This window comes from Cherax quadricarinatus, chromosome 29 (assembly GCF_038502225.1).
Source record: "Cherax quadricarinatus isolate ZL_2023a chromosome 29, ASM3850222v1, whole genome shotgun sequence".
NCBI lineage: Eukaryota > Metazoa > Arthropoda > Malacostraca > Decapoda > Parastacidae > Cherax > Cherax quadricarinatus.
In genome coordinates, this window is record NC_091320.1 from 164,987 (window position 1) to 179,727 (window position 14,741).

Sequence of the window (14,741 nt, forward strand, 5' to 3'; positions counted from 1 at the left end):
GAATTAACAATGCAAACATTCCTAGGACTAAAACAATGTTTTCTCTGTTCATTAGTCATGTCTCCAGGCCCCTCTTACATTACGTTTACTCTCCATTTTGAATTTTTATTTGTGAAAGCATGTTAGACCCACCAGTTGATGTGTATTGGACCGAACCTAATGACCCCCCAATGCTCCCTTCCCTATCCCATCCTCCTCATCCCCCCATTTTTCCCTTTCCTCCCCCCTCCCAACCCTTCCTTTTCCCCATCCCATTTCTAGCCTCTGGGGTCCTCCCCTCTGGCATTACAGTTTCTAGTAGGGGAGAAGTGTGCCAGGGTTCATACCGCTCTGTGAGGTTCCTCGGGTGTGGTGTAGTTTGCCGTGGAATCTGGATTATCTGGAGGCCCCCTGCTCCCTTCCCAGATTTCCGAGAAGTGGGCAGAGTATCCTGCAGGTGACAGGTGTATCTCCAGAGGCTGCCTGTTAGTTCTAGGAGGTGGCAGCTGAAGGAGGTATGCTTTGTGGTAGGTTTCCGACTGCGCTCTCTTTTGTCCACCAGGTGGCTCGGTAGATGTGAGGTTGCTTTCCCGGAGAGTTGGTTTACTGACGCGAAGGGTAGGGTATGGCACACTGCATCTGCACTGCTTGTGGGCTCAAGGTCCTCTCGGATGAGAGGGACAACTTGCGGCCTTTTCATGTCTTCTAGTGACTGTCCCTCTGCTGTCCCTCTTTTTTTTTTTAGCTTAAAATTAATAATAAGACAGAAGTACCACTATATAGGAGACTTTGTTCCATAATAACCCTCCTCCTCCCAGGCCCCTTTCTGTTACCACATCCTGTTCTGACCCGACTTCATTATTAGACCATTCATTTATAACTATATTCATTTATAACTACGTATATTCATTTATAACGGCACAAAACATACTCAACCCCTGCCAATTTGGATTCAGGAAAAATAAAAGCACTAACGATGCAATCATAAAAATGCTAGATCTGCTTTACACAGCATTGGAAAATAAGGAATATCCACTAGGAATTTTTATTGACCTAAGAAAAGCTTTTGACACAGTAGACCATGGCATCCTACTCCACAAACTTGACCATTATGGTATAAGAGGCCATGCGCTTGCATATTTCAAATCTTACCTTACTAATAGGTATCAGTATGTCACCATTAAAGACACAGCATCAACAACACAGCCACTTGATACTGGAGTTCCGCAGGGAAGTGTCCTTGGTCCCCTGCTCTTCCTCATATACATCAATGATCTTCCAAACGTATCTCAACACATGAACCCCATTCTCTTTGCTGACAACACGACTTATGTCATCTCTCACCCTAATCTTGCCACCCTCAACACCATTGTTAATGAGGAGCTGATCAAAATATCGACTTGGATGACAGCCAATAAACTTACTCTTAACACTGACAAAACCTACTACATTATGTTTGGTAGCAGAGCAGGAGATGCGCAAATTAACATTAAGATCGACAACACTCTAATTGCCAGGCATAATGAGGGCAAATTCCTAGGCCTATACCTCGACAACAACCTGAACTTCAGCACCCATATCCAACACATAACCAAAAAAGTATCCAAAACGGTTGGGATCCTCTCCAAGATACAATACTACGTGCTGCAAACTGCCCTTCTCACACTATACCATTCACTTATATATCCATACCTCACCTATGCTATATGTGCTTGGGGTTCAACTGCAGCAACACACCTAAAGCCAATAATAACCCAACAAAAAGCCTCAGTAAGAATAATCACTAAATCCCATCCCTGGCAACACACCCCCCCACTCTTCATAGATCTAAACTTACTCCCTGTTCAGTACATCCACACTTACTACTGTGCAATCTACATCTACAGGACCTTAAATTCCAATATTAACCTTGACCTAAAATGCTTTCTTGATAGTTGCGACAGAACCCACAGGCACAATACCAGACACAAACATCTCTATTACATTCCCCGTGTCCGACTAAACCTTTACAAAAATTCAATGTATGTCAAAGGCCCTATAATCTGGAACACCCTACCTGAAAATTCTAAAACTGCAGACACATTCATCACCTTCAAAACTACCATCAGAAAACATCTTATCTCCCTGATACACCCTGTCAACTAATTACACGAATACCACCTGGTGGTTAACACTTACACTCACTCACCCATTTGACCATAAACAGAAATATCAATCTCAATCTCAAAATAATGAATCTTAACTAGTCATAAGTTGGCCTGTGATACTCCAATACTGAAACTATGTATAGTGCCAAAACAAAAGCATTCACATTGCTAAACTCACAAACTAGTATTTAGTCACTTAGCCATAATACCAACTTACCTCATAATTTTGTAATATTTTAAACTTAAGATTTAATTTAAGTCTGCCCGAAATACCTAGCCATGCTAGGTGTTCTAGTGGTACACTCTATAATTATTATTTTACTACATGTAAACCACACAATAACCAAATTCTGTAAACTCAGCATTGTAATCCTTATAGAGAATAAACTTTGAATTTGAATTTGAATTCTCCAGACTCTTCCCAGACCCTTGTACCTTTTGCTGGTGATGCTTCATCACCTGCTCCAGGTGCTGAAGCTCCTCCCATTTCTGCTAGTGCCTCTACCTCTTGCATGCTTTTAACTATGCTTCCGGCTTCCCCAAATGTGGTGCATTGGTTTTCAGATCGCCCACCTACCGCAGGTTGAGCCATCCACGGTACTATGCCTAAACGTTCCAGACCATTTGCTGACAACAGTTCTTCAATGGCTGCTCATTCCCTGACAACCGACATCTCCAACTGGTTATCTTTCTGACCATAGTAGTATTGGTAAAGCTCTTGTATGACACGTTGGCCAAAATATATTCTTTCACACTCTACGAAGCAGTGCGCACATTGTTTCAGTTCATCTGGAGTTTTACCTGGAGAAAGTTCCGGGGGTCAATGCCCCTGCGGCCAGGTCTGTGACCAGGCCTCATGGTGGATCAAAGCCTGATCAACCAGGCTGTTACTGCTGGCTGCACGCAATCCAAAGTACGAGCCACAGCCCGGCTGGTCAGGTACCGACTTTAGGTGCTTGTGGAAACATAAACACATATGCAGTTTAATGTGATCCTTTATTGACAACTTTTCATTTAGGTGCTTGCCCAGTGCCTGCTAGAAGACAGCCAGGGGTCTATTGGTAATCCCCCTTATGTATGCTGGGAGGCAGTTGAACAGTCTCGGGCCCCTGACACTTATTGTATGGTCTCTTAATATGCTAGTGACACCCCTGCTTTTCATTGGGGGGATGTTGCATCATCTGCTGAGTCTTTTGCTTTCATAGTGAGTGATTTTCGTATGCAAGTTCAGTACTAGTCCCTCTAGGATTTTCCAGGTGTATATAATCATGCATCTCTCCCGCCTGCGTTCCAGGGAGTACAGGTTCAGGAACTTCAAGCGCTCCCAGTAACTGAGGTGTTTTATCTCTGTTATGCATGCCGTGAAGGTTCTCTGTACATTTTCTAGGTCAGCAATTTCACCTGCCTTTGAAAGGTGCTGTTAGTGTGCAGCAATATTCCAGCCTAGATAGAACAAGCGACCTGAAGAGTGTCATCATGAGCTTGGCATCCCTAGTTTTGAAGGTTCTCATTATCCATCCTGTCATTTTTCTAGCAGATGCAATTGATACAATGTAATGGTCCTTGAAGGTGAGATCCTCTGACATGATCACTCCCAGGTCTTTGATGTTAGTTTTTCGCTCTATTTTGTGGCTGGAATTTGTTTTATACTCTGATGAAGTTTTAATTTCTTCATGTTTACCATATCGGAGTAATTGAAATTTCTCATCGTTGAACTTCATATTGTTTTCTGCAGCCCATTGAAAGATTTGGTTGATGTCCTCCTGGAGCCTTGCAGTGTCTGCAATGGAAGACACTGTCATGCAGACTCGGGTGTCATCTGCAAAGGAAGACACAATGCTGTGGCTGACATCCTTGTCTATGTCAGATATGAGGATGAGAAACACGATGGGAGCGAGTACTCTACCTTGCGGAACAGAGCTTTTCACCGTAGCCGCCTCAGACTTTACTCTGTTGACTACTACTCTTTGTGTTCTGTTTGTGGGGAAAATATAGATCGATCTACCAACTTTTCCTGTTATTCCTTTAGCACGCATTTTGTGCACTATTACACCATGGTCATACTTGTCGAAGGCTTTTGCAAGGTCTGTGTATATTACATCTGCATTCTTTTTGTCTTCTAGTGCATCTAGGACCTTGTCGTAGTGATCCAATAGTTGAGACAGACAGGAGCGACCTGCTCTAAACCCATGTTGCCCTGGGTTGTGTAATTGATGGGTATCTAGATGGGTGGCGATTTTGCTTCTTAGGACCCTTTCAAAGATTTTTATAATATGTAGAACAAGCTCATGAGCTTTCTCATCTTACTTCTATTGATAACATTCCAATCACAGTTCACAAGCACGCTACTCTCACTTCTTGCAGTGGTACAGTGGTTTTACTGTGTACCATTCTACAGAGTGATTTTCTGTCTTGTGGTGAGGATATTTTGGAGCAATTAGCCCTTCAGGACCTTCCAATTCTCAAAGTGGACACATATGTCCTGCCCGCTCGTGGGCGGAGGCGCTTCCCCAGTAACATTGCCCGCTTAACCTTTGACTGCTGTGAACTTCTGTCCTCCATTAATATCGCAGGCCATTGCCTAGAAGTCCATAAAGTGGTCCCTACTCCCCAACAGTGTTGAAATTGCTGGTGCTTCAGGCACCCTGCTAAATACTACAGATCTGTGGCGGAGTGCCCGATCTGCGGTGCCGTGGATCATCACGATACATCTTCCAGTCTTCCCCCACTTGTCTCAATTGCAATGAACCTCTTCTTAGTGGCTGTTTCCAACAACGGTGATCAGACATGCACCATAACAAATTGCACTCTATTAAACTGCTTTTAGGTTTGTGGCCATTTTCTTACCACCGTTGCCATGCTCGGGAGACTGTGCTCTCTCGTCTCCTCATCAGCCATACCCGCCTTACCCATGGGTATCTCATGGAATGACACCCTATTCCTCTGTGAGGTTTGTCGGGTCCCTATTTCAGTTCTTCATCTTGTGGATTGCCTGGTTTACCAGTGAGCTCGCAGGATTTACCTCCAACACCACCACTGCCACCATCCTACTGCTCTTACCTTATCTTCCCTTCTTGCAGATGGCCCTGCCTTTGACTTACAATCACTTTTTGACTTTTTGTCAGCAACTGCATTACATACTGTACAAACTTTGACACATAGCCCTTAGCATACCTTCCAGCCCTTTACTCCCCTCACCTCTGATCTGCTCTTCATCTATCTGTTTATAGCCCCATCTCTATTTTCTGCCCCACAGTGCTGCACAACCCTTGTCAGTTTAGCTCTTTGTTTGATTATTGTATAATAATTCAAGGTATGTGTACTTTTAGTCCATAAACCATTCGAAATCATCTCTATTTCTGTAACGTATCTTCTATTCTATCAAATGAGACCAAGAAAATGAGCATACATCTATAAATACCATACGAGAATACACAGCAAAGTCGGTATTTTAAACCAAAAACAGAGTTTTTTTCCTTGTGCACTGTGTGCTGCAGGATTTTTTATATACTGCACACACTGACCACTCAGACCCATTCTCTCATGTATAGGTGTACCAGCTATCTCCTGCAAGATTTGAAGCCACTAGAATTTTGGTGTAATACGTATTACAGGACCAATGCTGGCTTGCAAGCCATAATATTACGGGACCGACACTAGTAAAGCTTCCATGTAACTACCTTTTTGTCTGTTTTTCTTTGTCACTACTTTATACCGAAGCATGCAACTCTCAGTGTATTCAGGACAGTATATGCTGGTAGTTTGGTCCCTACTTTGGGATTAAAGTATTCTGATATTAGATGGTTTCCCAGCTTTGGGCAGTATCTCTTCTCTGTACATCAGGAAGCAGGACTCAATATGGTATAAGCTGTCTGTGGCCTGTACAAACCCAGCAAGAAGAAAAGAGTATAGTGGTACCAACCCCTTTATATGGGTGTGAAGGATAAGTGTGAATATTGCAGCAAGGCAGAGACTGGAGGCAGTGGAGATGTCATGTCTGAGAGTAATGTGAGGTGTGAATATTAGGCAGAGAATTCATAGCTTGGAGATTAGAGGGAGATGCAAAGTTACTAAATGTATTATCCATAGGGCTTAAAAAGGGTTATTGAAGTGGTTCAGACATTTAGAAAGGATGGAACAGAATAGGATGACTTGGAGGGTGTATAAATATGTAATGGAAGGAAGGCAGGGTAGGATTCATCCTAGAAAAAGTTGGAGGGACAAGGTAAAGGATGTTTTGTGTGCAAGGGGCTTAGACATTCAGCAAGTGTGTGAATGTGATAGGAACAGAGGCAAGTGGGTTTTACAACTTGACGTGCTGTTGGAGTGTGAGCAAGGTAACATTTATGAAGGGATTTAGGGAAACCAGTTAGACGAGCTTGAGTCCTGGAGGTGGAGATTACAGTGCCTGCACTGAAGGAGGGGTGGAGACATTTGAACTGTAGCACTGGCAAGCCTCTGGCAAGACTTGTGATGGATGAGTGATGGTAAAAGAATTTCTTCTTCTTTGGGGTCACTCTGCTACACTGGGAGACAGCTGTAATAATAATAATAATAATAATAATAATAATTGTAGGTAGTAGGTTGGTAGACAGCAACCGCCCAGGGAGGTACTACCGTCCTGCCAAGTGAGTGTAAAACGAAAGCCTGTAATTGTTTTACATGATGGTAGGATTGCTGGTGTCTTTTGTCTGTCTCATAAATATGCAAGATTACAGGTAAGTCTTGCTACTTCTACTTACACTTAGGTCACACTACACATACATGTACAAGCATATATATACACACCCCTCTGGGTTTTCTTCTATTTTCTTTCTAATTCTTGTTCTTGTTTATTTCCTCTTATCTCCATGGGGAAGTGGAACAGAATTCTTCCTCTGTAAGCCATGCGTGTCGTAAGAGGCAACTAAAATGCCGGGAACAAGGGGCTAGTAACCCCTTCTCCTGTATATATTACTAAATTTAAAAGGAGAAACTTCAGTTTTTTCTTTTGGGCCACCCCACCTCAGTGGGATACGGCTGGTACGTTGAAAGAAGAAGAAATAATAATAATAATAATAATAATAATAATAATAAAATATACCAATAAAAGCAGCAGCCTTTGATTTTCTAGCCTGTAAATGGGTTGAAAATATTATTTATCCTCAGGCAATTTTATACAGTACTGTAATATTCTGTGTAGAGGAACATTGTCCAACTCACCTACCTGGCTCTTCTTAGTACTGGACTCTCTAACAGATTTCTGTCTTTATAGACACTGACACTCTCCTTTACATCTCCAGAATTTTGTACAGTTTCCTTGAATTTTCTTAATACAAAATGTAACAGTTCTTCTAGTAGTCAATATTCTCTCAGAAGTATTCACTTACTGGCAAGAATAAAGAAAAAATTGATCTTGTTTAGCATGTGTATTCCAAGCATTGGTTCTGGGGATCACTACCCCTGTTTTAGTTATGTTTCCAGTTGTAGTAGTAAATAATTTATTGGCCATTATTTTTTCCAAGGCTTCAGAGGTTATCAGTGGGAGAGAGAGTCACAACAACACCAACAGAATCCCATGTGAGTCTTGCTGCCGGCTCAGATCTGCTACAGATGTACCAGACACAGTGGGCTACAATGCATCACATGGCAGAACAAAATGCTAAAGTTGCTCAGGTGGGTTTCTGTTGCAATTTTTTTATCAACTGCTGCACCGTTGATAACTGGTGCAGTTATCAATAGCCGAAATTGTTAAATAGTTTACTTCAAGTATCTGATACAGTATTATAATATGTATCTACATACAATGTATATATAATTATCTTTTACTCTGCTGTTGAATTCCATGTTATAACTGGTTACTCAGTAGAAAAAAAGCCCCACACAAGACTATATTACCCACTAAATAAATCAGTGAACTGATGACTTACACAAAATGTATCAGTGAATTTAAATTTTTCGTTTTTTTCTCTTGCACTAATTTTTTCTAATAGAATATTGATGGTGCAATAACTACATTAGCTGATGAGTGTGAAAATCAACATAGCCAAATGGCAGAGATTCACTCTCTCTTGGCTCATCTACCCAATATTATGGCTCAGCTCCACTCCATGTTGGCTACTATAGGTAAGTTATTCACATTTATAATGTGGCTATTGTAAATTGTATTTGATACTGATTCAAAGGTTTTATATCAAACAGTATAACAAATTCTCCTTGGATGTGTGAACTTCAAGTGTAAATTTTAGTATCAGAGTTAGTATTAAATGCAGTACATTGCTTTGTTTGTCAGAATGGCAGAATGAATTAGAATCTGTTTTAAAATAATTTCAGATATTTCATAAGAAATCACCCCTCACGGAAGGTTCCTTGAAGTTAGTGAGGGGCTCTTGATTTAGGGAATTGGATCTGTGCTCCAGTTCCCTGAATTAAGCCTGAATGCCTTCCACATCCCCCCCGGCGCTGTATAATCCTACGGGTTTAGCGCTTCCCCATGATTATAATAAATAATAATCATAAGAAATCAAATGGTTTTTACTTCTTTTAGGTAATCAGTCTCCTTCACTACAGGGGCCTCAGTTTTCCTTATTGCTTATTGCTTCTTTTTTTCCTCTACTGTTAAATATTGTACAATAGTAAACAAAAGTCAGAACGAGTGCAGTACATCTAGAAAACTTATGAACAAAATTTTGGAAATCAGACTACTGGAGTTTGAGGAAAAATATTTAGGGATAATCTTTGAAACTGCAGTGTTTTTAGTGCATTTGCAAGACCTGTCTTGAGTGTGTGTGTGTGCATTGCACATGGAATTTTAGTACAAGTGAAAAAAAATATATTGCAACTGACATTCTAGTAGAGTTCCAGGATTTTCTGTGATCAAGTATGAACATAGACTAATTTGTGTACCTGTATAATGTCAGACAGATTTGTTAAGCTGTATAATGTCAGACAGATTTGTTAAGCTGTATAATGTCAGACAGATTTGTTAAGCTGTATAATGTCAGACTGATTTGTTAAGCTGTATAATGTCAGACTGATTTGTCTAGCTGTATAATGTCAGATTGATTTGTCTAGCTGTATAATATCAGATTGATTTCTTTAGCTGTATAATGTCAGACTGATTTCTTTAGCTATATAAGAGCAGACTGATTTGTTTAGCAGTACAATATCTTGTTGCTCTCATCTTTGAGTATTTAATCTTTTATTTTCTTCATTTTTTTTTTTTGGTAAAGTGTTGGCTGCTGCAACATAGTTTTTAATCATTCATATTAATAATGTTGTCAGGGCAAATGTGACAATTATTTCCCTTGGTCTTCTTCTGGCTTCATCCCAGCATGTGAGTGAGACATTATCTGTTGAGGACTGCAGTACAGGAAACTAGTAAAATATGGGAAAAAACAGCAAGGGTTATTCCTGCAGCAGTTCATTAAAACAAATAGAAATTAGTTTTTCACAAATTATAATGCAGTATTGTTTGGCAGGAGTTTGATGAGTCATTATTGGTATTATACTATGAACTTCAGTAACAGCTGTAACTTTCTTTTAATGGAACATGTGTTGCAGCAAGTACTAGTTGTTCACTCTTAGATAACCCAGTCCCCTCAATGCAGGCTCCTTGATACTGGTGAAGGGCTCTTGATCCAGATAATGGGATGTGTATTTTCTATGGACTGAATTTGATTGCCCTCCATTCCTCACATGCTGTTTGACTCCTGTGGGCTTAGTGCTTCCTCCTCAAATATAATCAGTTAACCCATTATGTCTACATTCAGTGCTGATTGAGTGAGATTGGTATATCCCTAATTTGGCTGTGGATGTGTGAACTAGTTGAACTTAATGACAAATTAGTTAGACTATGGTATTGTTAAAGGAAGAATATTTTTCACTTTTTTTTTTTTTTTGTATTGACAGGTTCTATGAGAGGACTCTTTGAGGAGGTGGAAGGTGGCCTCTTAGAACTTCAAGATTTGGATGAAGACCTTTCTCTTCAAGAAAAAACACTTGATCTACGTTTGAGCCTTGCTTTATCACGAGAAAAGCATACACACACACTTAATTCTCTTAAAAGTAAGTATCATGTCTACTTTGTATATTACCATTTTCCAGATAATTTTTTAATGTTGACATGGCAAAGAGTGTGAAGTTATTTTGAGATGACTACATGGACTACTACTGCATTTCACATCATTCATTTTATTGATAAGGAAATATCCACATAGAATAATACATTATATGAATACTAGTTCAATTTAAATACAAAAATAAATTAGGCATTACCTGGAGTTTACCTGGAGAGAGTTTCGGGGGTCAATGCCCCCGCGGCCCGGTCTGTGACCAGGCCTCCTGGTGGATCAGCGCCTGATCAACCAGGCTGTTGCTGCTGGCTGCACGCAAACCAACGTACGAGCCACAGCCCGGCTGATCAGGAACTGACTTTAGGTGCTTGTCCAGTGCCAGCTTGAAGACTGCCAGGGGTCTGTTGGTAATCCCCCTTATGTGTGCTGGGAGGCAGTTGAATAGTCTCGGGCCCCTGACACTTATTGTATGGTCTCTTAACGTGCTAGTGACACCCCTGCTTTTCATTGGGGGGATGGTGCATCGTCTGCCAAGTCTTTTGCTTTCGTAGTGAGTGATTTTCGTGTGCAAGTTCGGTACTAGTCCCTCTAGGATTTTCCAGGTGTATATAATCATGTATCTCTCCCTCCTGCGTTCCAGGGAATACAGGTTTAGAAACCTCAAGTGCTCCCAGTAATTGAGGTGTTTTATCTCCGTTATGCGCGCCGTGAAAGTTCTCTGTACATTTTCTAGGTCGGCAATTTCACCTGCCTTGAAAGGTGCTGTTAGAGTGCAGCAATATTCCAGCCTAGATAGAACAAGTGACCTGAAGAGTGTCATCATGGGCTTGGCCTCCCTAGTTTTGAAGGTTCTCATTATCCATCCTGTCATTTTTCTAGCAGATGCGATTGATACAATGTTATGGTCCTTGAAGGTGAGATCCTCCGACATAATCACTCCCAGGTCTTTGACGTTGGTGTTTCGCTCTATTTTGTGGCCAGAATTTGTTTTGTACTCTGATGAAGATTTAATTTCCTCATGTTTACCATATCTGAGTAATTGAAATTTCTCATCGTTGAACTTCATATTGTTTTCTGCAGCCCACTGAAAGATTTGGTTGATGTCCGCCTGGAGCCTTGCAGTGTCTGCAATGGAAGACACTGTCATGCAGATTCGGGTGTCATCTGCAAAGGAAGACACGGTGCTGTGGCTGACATCCTTGTCTATGTTGGATATGAGGATGAGGAACAAGATGGGAGCTAGTACTGTGCCTTGTGGAACAGAGCTTTTCACCGTAGCTGCCTCGGACTTTACTCTGTTGACGACTACTCTCTGTCTTCTGTTAGTGAGGAAATTATAGATCCAACGACCGACTTTTCCTGTTATTCCTTTAGCGCGCATTTTGTGCGCTATTACGCCATGGTCACACTTGTCGAAGGCTTTTGCAAAGTCTGTATATATTACATCTGCATTCTTTTTGTCTTCTAGTGCATTTAGGACCTTGTCGTAGTGATCCAGTAGTTGAGACAGACAGGAGCGACCTGTTCTAAACCCATGTTGCCCTGGGTTGTGTAACTGATGGGTTTCTAGATGGGTGGTGATCTTGCTTCTTAGGACCCTTTCAAAGATTTTTATGATATGGGATGTTAGTGCTATTGGTCTGTAGTTCTTTGCTGTTGCTTTACTGCCCCAGTTGCTTTACTGCATCAGTGCAGTCAAAATATCTTTTATGAATAACCTTTATACTTTAATTTTTCTCAATAAATTTAGTGTCCTTATTGTATCATTGTCAACTATCTTCCTTCACTATGATATAACATGGAAAATGTACCTCTGTAGCACCATTCATCAGGTCTCCATAATTAAACTGAAAAAAATTCTGGTGTTTTTTTATAGCTCCAGAATTTGTGTAGTTGACTGTGTGTCACAAACCAGTTTTCCACTAATGTTCAAATCTATACCAAATCACATGCAGACATCAACATTGTTATTCTGTTGTGCTGGATGTTCCTTTTTTTCATTTGTCTGCAAACTATTTAAACTTCTTATCAACATTTAAATATAATCTCCCTCTCCTGGAAAACTAGAGGAACATTAAATTTGAAACACTACTGTACATGCTAATAAAACTTGTGCATCTTTTTGTTAATAGCTCCAGGAATCACTATCCTAACACTTGGTCTTAGACTAGGCCTCTTAAACTGGAATAGGTTTACATGGAGTTTGCCTGGAGAGGGTTTCGGGGGTTAACACCTCCGTGGCTCAGTCTGAGACCAGGCTTCATGGTGGGTCAGGGTCTGATCAACCAGGCTGTACTGCCGGCCACACGCAAACTGACGTATGAACCACAGCTCAGTTGGTCAGGTACTGACTTAGGCACCTGTCCAGTGCCTTCTCAAAGACAGCCAGGGGTCTATTGGTAATCCCCCTTATGTATGCTGGGAGGCAGTTGAACAGTCTTGGGACCCGGACGCTGATTATGTTGTCTCTCAATGTACTCGTGGTGCCCCTCTGCCATGAGTATGATATACAGTGGTACCTTGACTTATGAATTTAATTCATTCCTTGACCGAGCTTATAATTCAATTTGCTCGTATATCAAATAAATTTTCCTCATTGAAATTAATTGAAATGCCATTAATCCATTCCATCCCCCAAGAAACCACCCCAATTTTTTTGTTTTGGGTTGAAGGAGGAGATTATACTTCAGGAAGAAAATAGGAGGCTGAAGCTTCATCTAGATGGGTTAGGGAGTGAGTGTGAGATGGTGGTAGTTGGTGAGGAGGAAAAAAGTTACCAGCAGTGATTTGAAGAGTGGCAGCTGCTTTAAGTGGCAAGTGGTTCACAATTCAGGAAGAAGGATGATAAGGAAGGTTAATAGAGAAGATGTGAAGGTAGGAAATCGGTTCTCTGTTCTCCAGGACGAGTGTACTTCACTGATTAGTGAGATTAAGAGTACCCCTGACCCCTGCTTATCAAGGGAAGAATATTCTAATTGTGGGAAATTCTCAGGTAAGATATATGGACCGTGTTTTTTTGTAACAGAGATAGAAAGGTCAGACAGAGGGTGTGTCTCCCAGGAGCTTGTGTTGGTGACATAGTCAGCAGGTTGGATAATATTATGTCAGGCAATGGGAACAAGCCCATTATCTGTCTTAGTGCTGGTGGAAATGACATCAGGAATGGCAGGAGACAGGAGCTGCTGGATAAGTATAGGTCAGCCATAGATGTAGTCAGGTCTAAGGGAGGGATCCCTATCAATTCAATTCAATTCAAGTTTATTCTCTATAAGGGTTACAATGTGGGGTTTACAGGTTTTGGGTATTGTGTGGTTTACATGTGTATCATCTTGCCCAGAAGGAGAGTGGGCAATGAATGGATATCTAGGGCAGTTGATATAAATTGCTGGCTAGGCAGGTCCTGCAAGGAACTTGCAATCACATTCATTGATAACTGGGACATATTCTATGGCAAGCATGATATGTATGCAAGGGATGAGGTTCATCTCTCTGGGGCTGGAGTGGTTGCATTAGCCAGTTCAATTGAGGGGGTCATTGATGACTTGTCTAGGACTTTAAACTGACTGATTATAGAGGTATGGGTGTCTATGGGAAACAGTCAGGCTGCAGTACTAGGGTTGAAAACAGCAGATATAACCAGGATACCTCAGGGATATGTTTAAAAGACAATATTCCAAATAAAGTTGCTAGTAAAGGCAAAGCAGTTGATCAACAAAGAGAGATGGTAGAGGGCAATGAGTGACTAGCTCCCTTAAGGTTTACTATACAAATAGTAGGAGTCTAAGAAATAAGACAGATGAGCTAAGATTACTTGCAAGAGCAGGAATATAGATATTATTGCTATAACAGAGACCTGGTTCAACTTGAAAGATAGAGTAATGCCTTCTGAATGCAACATACAGGGTTATAAACTATTCCACACTGATAGGGTCAACAGGAAGGGTGGTGGAGTGGCGATGTATGTCAGAGATAATTTAAATTGTTGTGTTAGACATGATATAAGATTAGAAACATCAGACACAGAATCTGTTTGGCTTCGGTTTCTCGAGGTTCGTGAAAAGTTAATTCTGAGTGTGATTTATAGGCCCCCACACCTTGACAGAGAGTGCAGTAAGCTGCTGTGGGACGAAATTCATAAGGCATCTAGATATGAAAATGTTAGTGTTAATGGGAGATTTTAACTTTAGACAAATTGATTGGAACAATGCGACAGGAAATCTTGAATCTAGTGACTTTCTTCATACGGTTCAGGATTGCTTTTTAAAACAGTTTGTGACAGAACCAACTAGAGGAAACAATCTGCTTGACTTGGTTCTTGCCAACAAAGAATCTCTAGTTAATAATCTTGAGACTAATGATGAGCTTGGGGAAAGTGATCACAAATTACTTAGTTTCAATATACAGTGGACCCCCAGTTCGCGATGCTATCGGTATCCGATAAATCCGGTAGCTGATGCATTATATCGCCAAAAATTTGCCTCTGTTCCTGTTACAAAACTTGGTATGCGAAGTGATTCGTACGAGACGTGTCCATGTGTGGCCTGAACTGCCCCGTGTGTGC

The 14,741-nt window shown here is 41.0% G+C and overlaps 2 protein-coding genes across 2 annotated transcripts in view; one reads left to right on the forward strand and one right to left on the reverse strand.

Annotated features, from left to right (window-relative positions):
• The window catches only part of Orc5 (origin recognition complex subunit 5), a 157,002-nt gene extending 156,526 nt beyond the window's left edge, over positions 1-476 (reverse strand). The window contains exon 1 of the mRNA XM_070089567.1: positions 327-476. The gene's annotated coding sequence lies outside the window, so the exon portion shown is untranslated. The remainder of the gene's footprint in view (positions 1-326) is intronic.
• Dysb (dystrobrevin binding protein dysbindin) overlaps positions 1-14,741 on the forward strand; it is a 52,770-nt gene that overhangs the window by 6,525 nt on the left and 31,504 nt on the right. Inside the window, exons 2-4 of the mRNA XM_070089573.1 lie at positions 7,631-7,781; positions 8,099-8,231; positions 10,017-10,172. Coding sequence (XP_069945674.1) covers positions 7,631-7,781; positions 8,099-8,231; positions 10,017-10,172 — 440 coding nt within the window. The remainder of the gene's footprint in view (positions 1-7,630; positions 7,782-8,098; positions 8,232-10,016; positions 10,173-14,741) is intronic.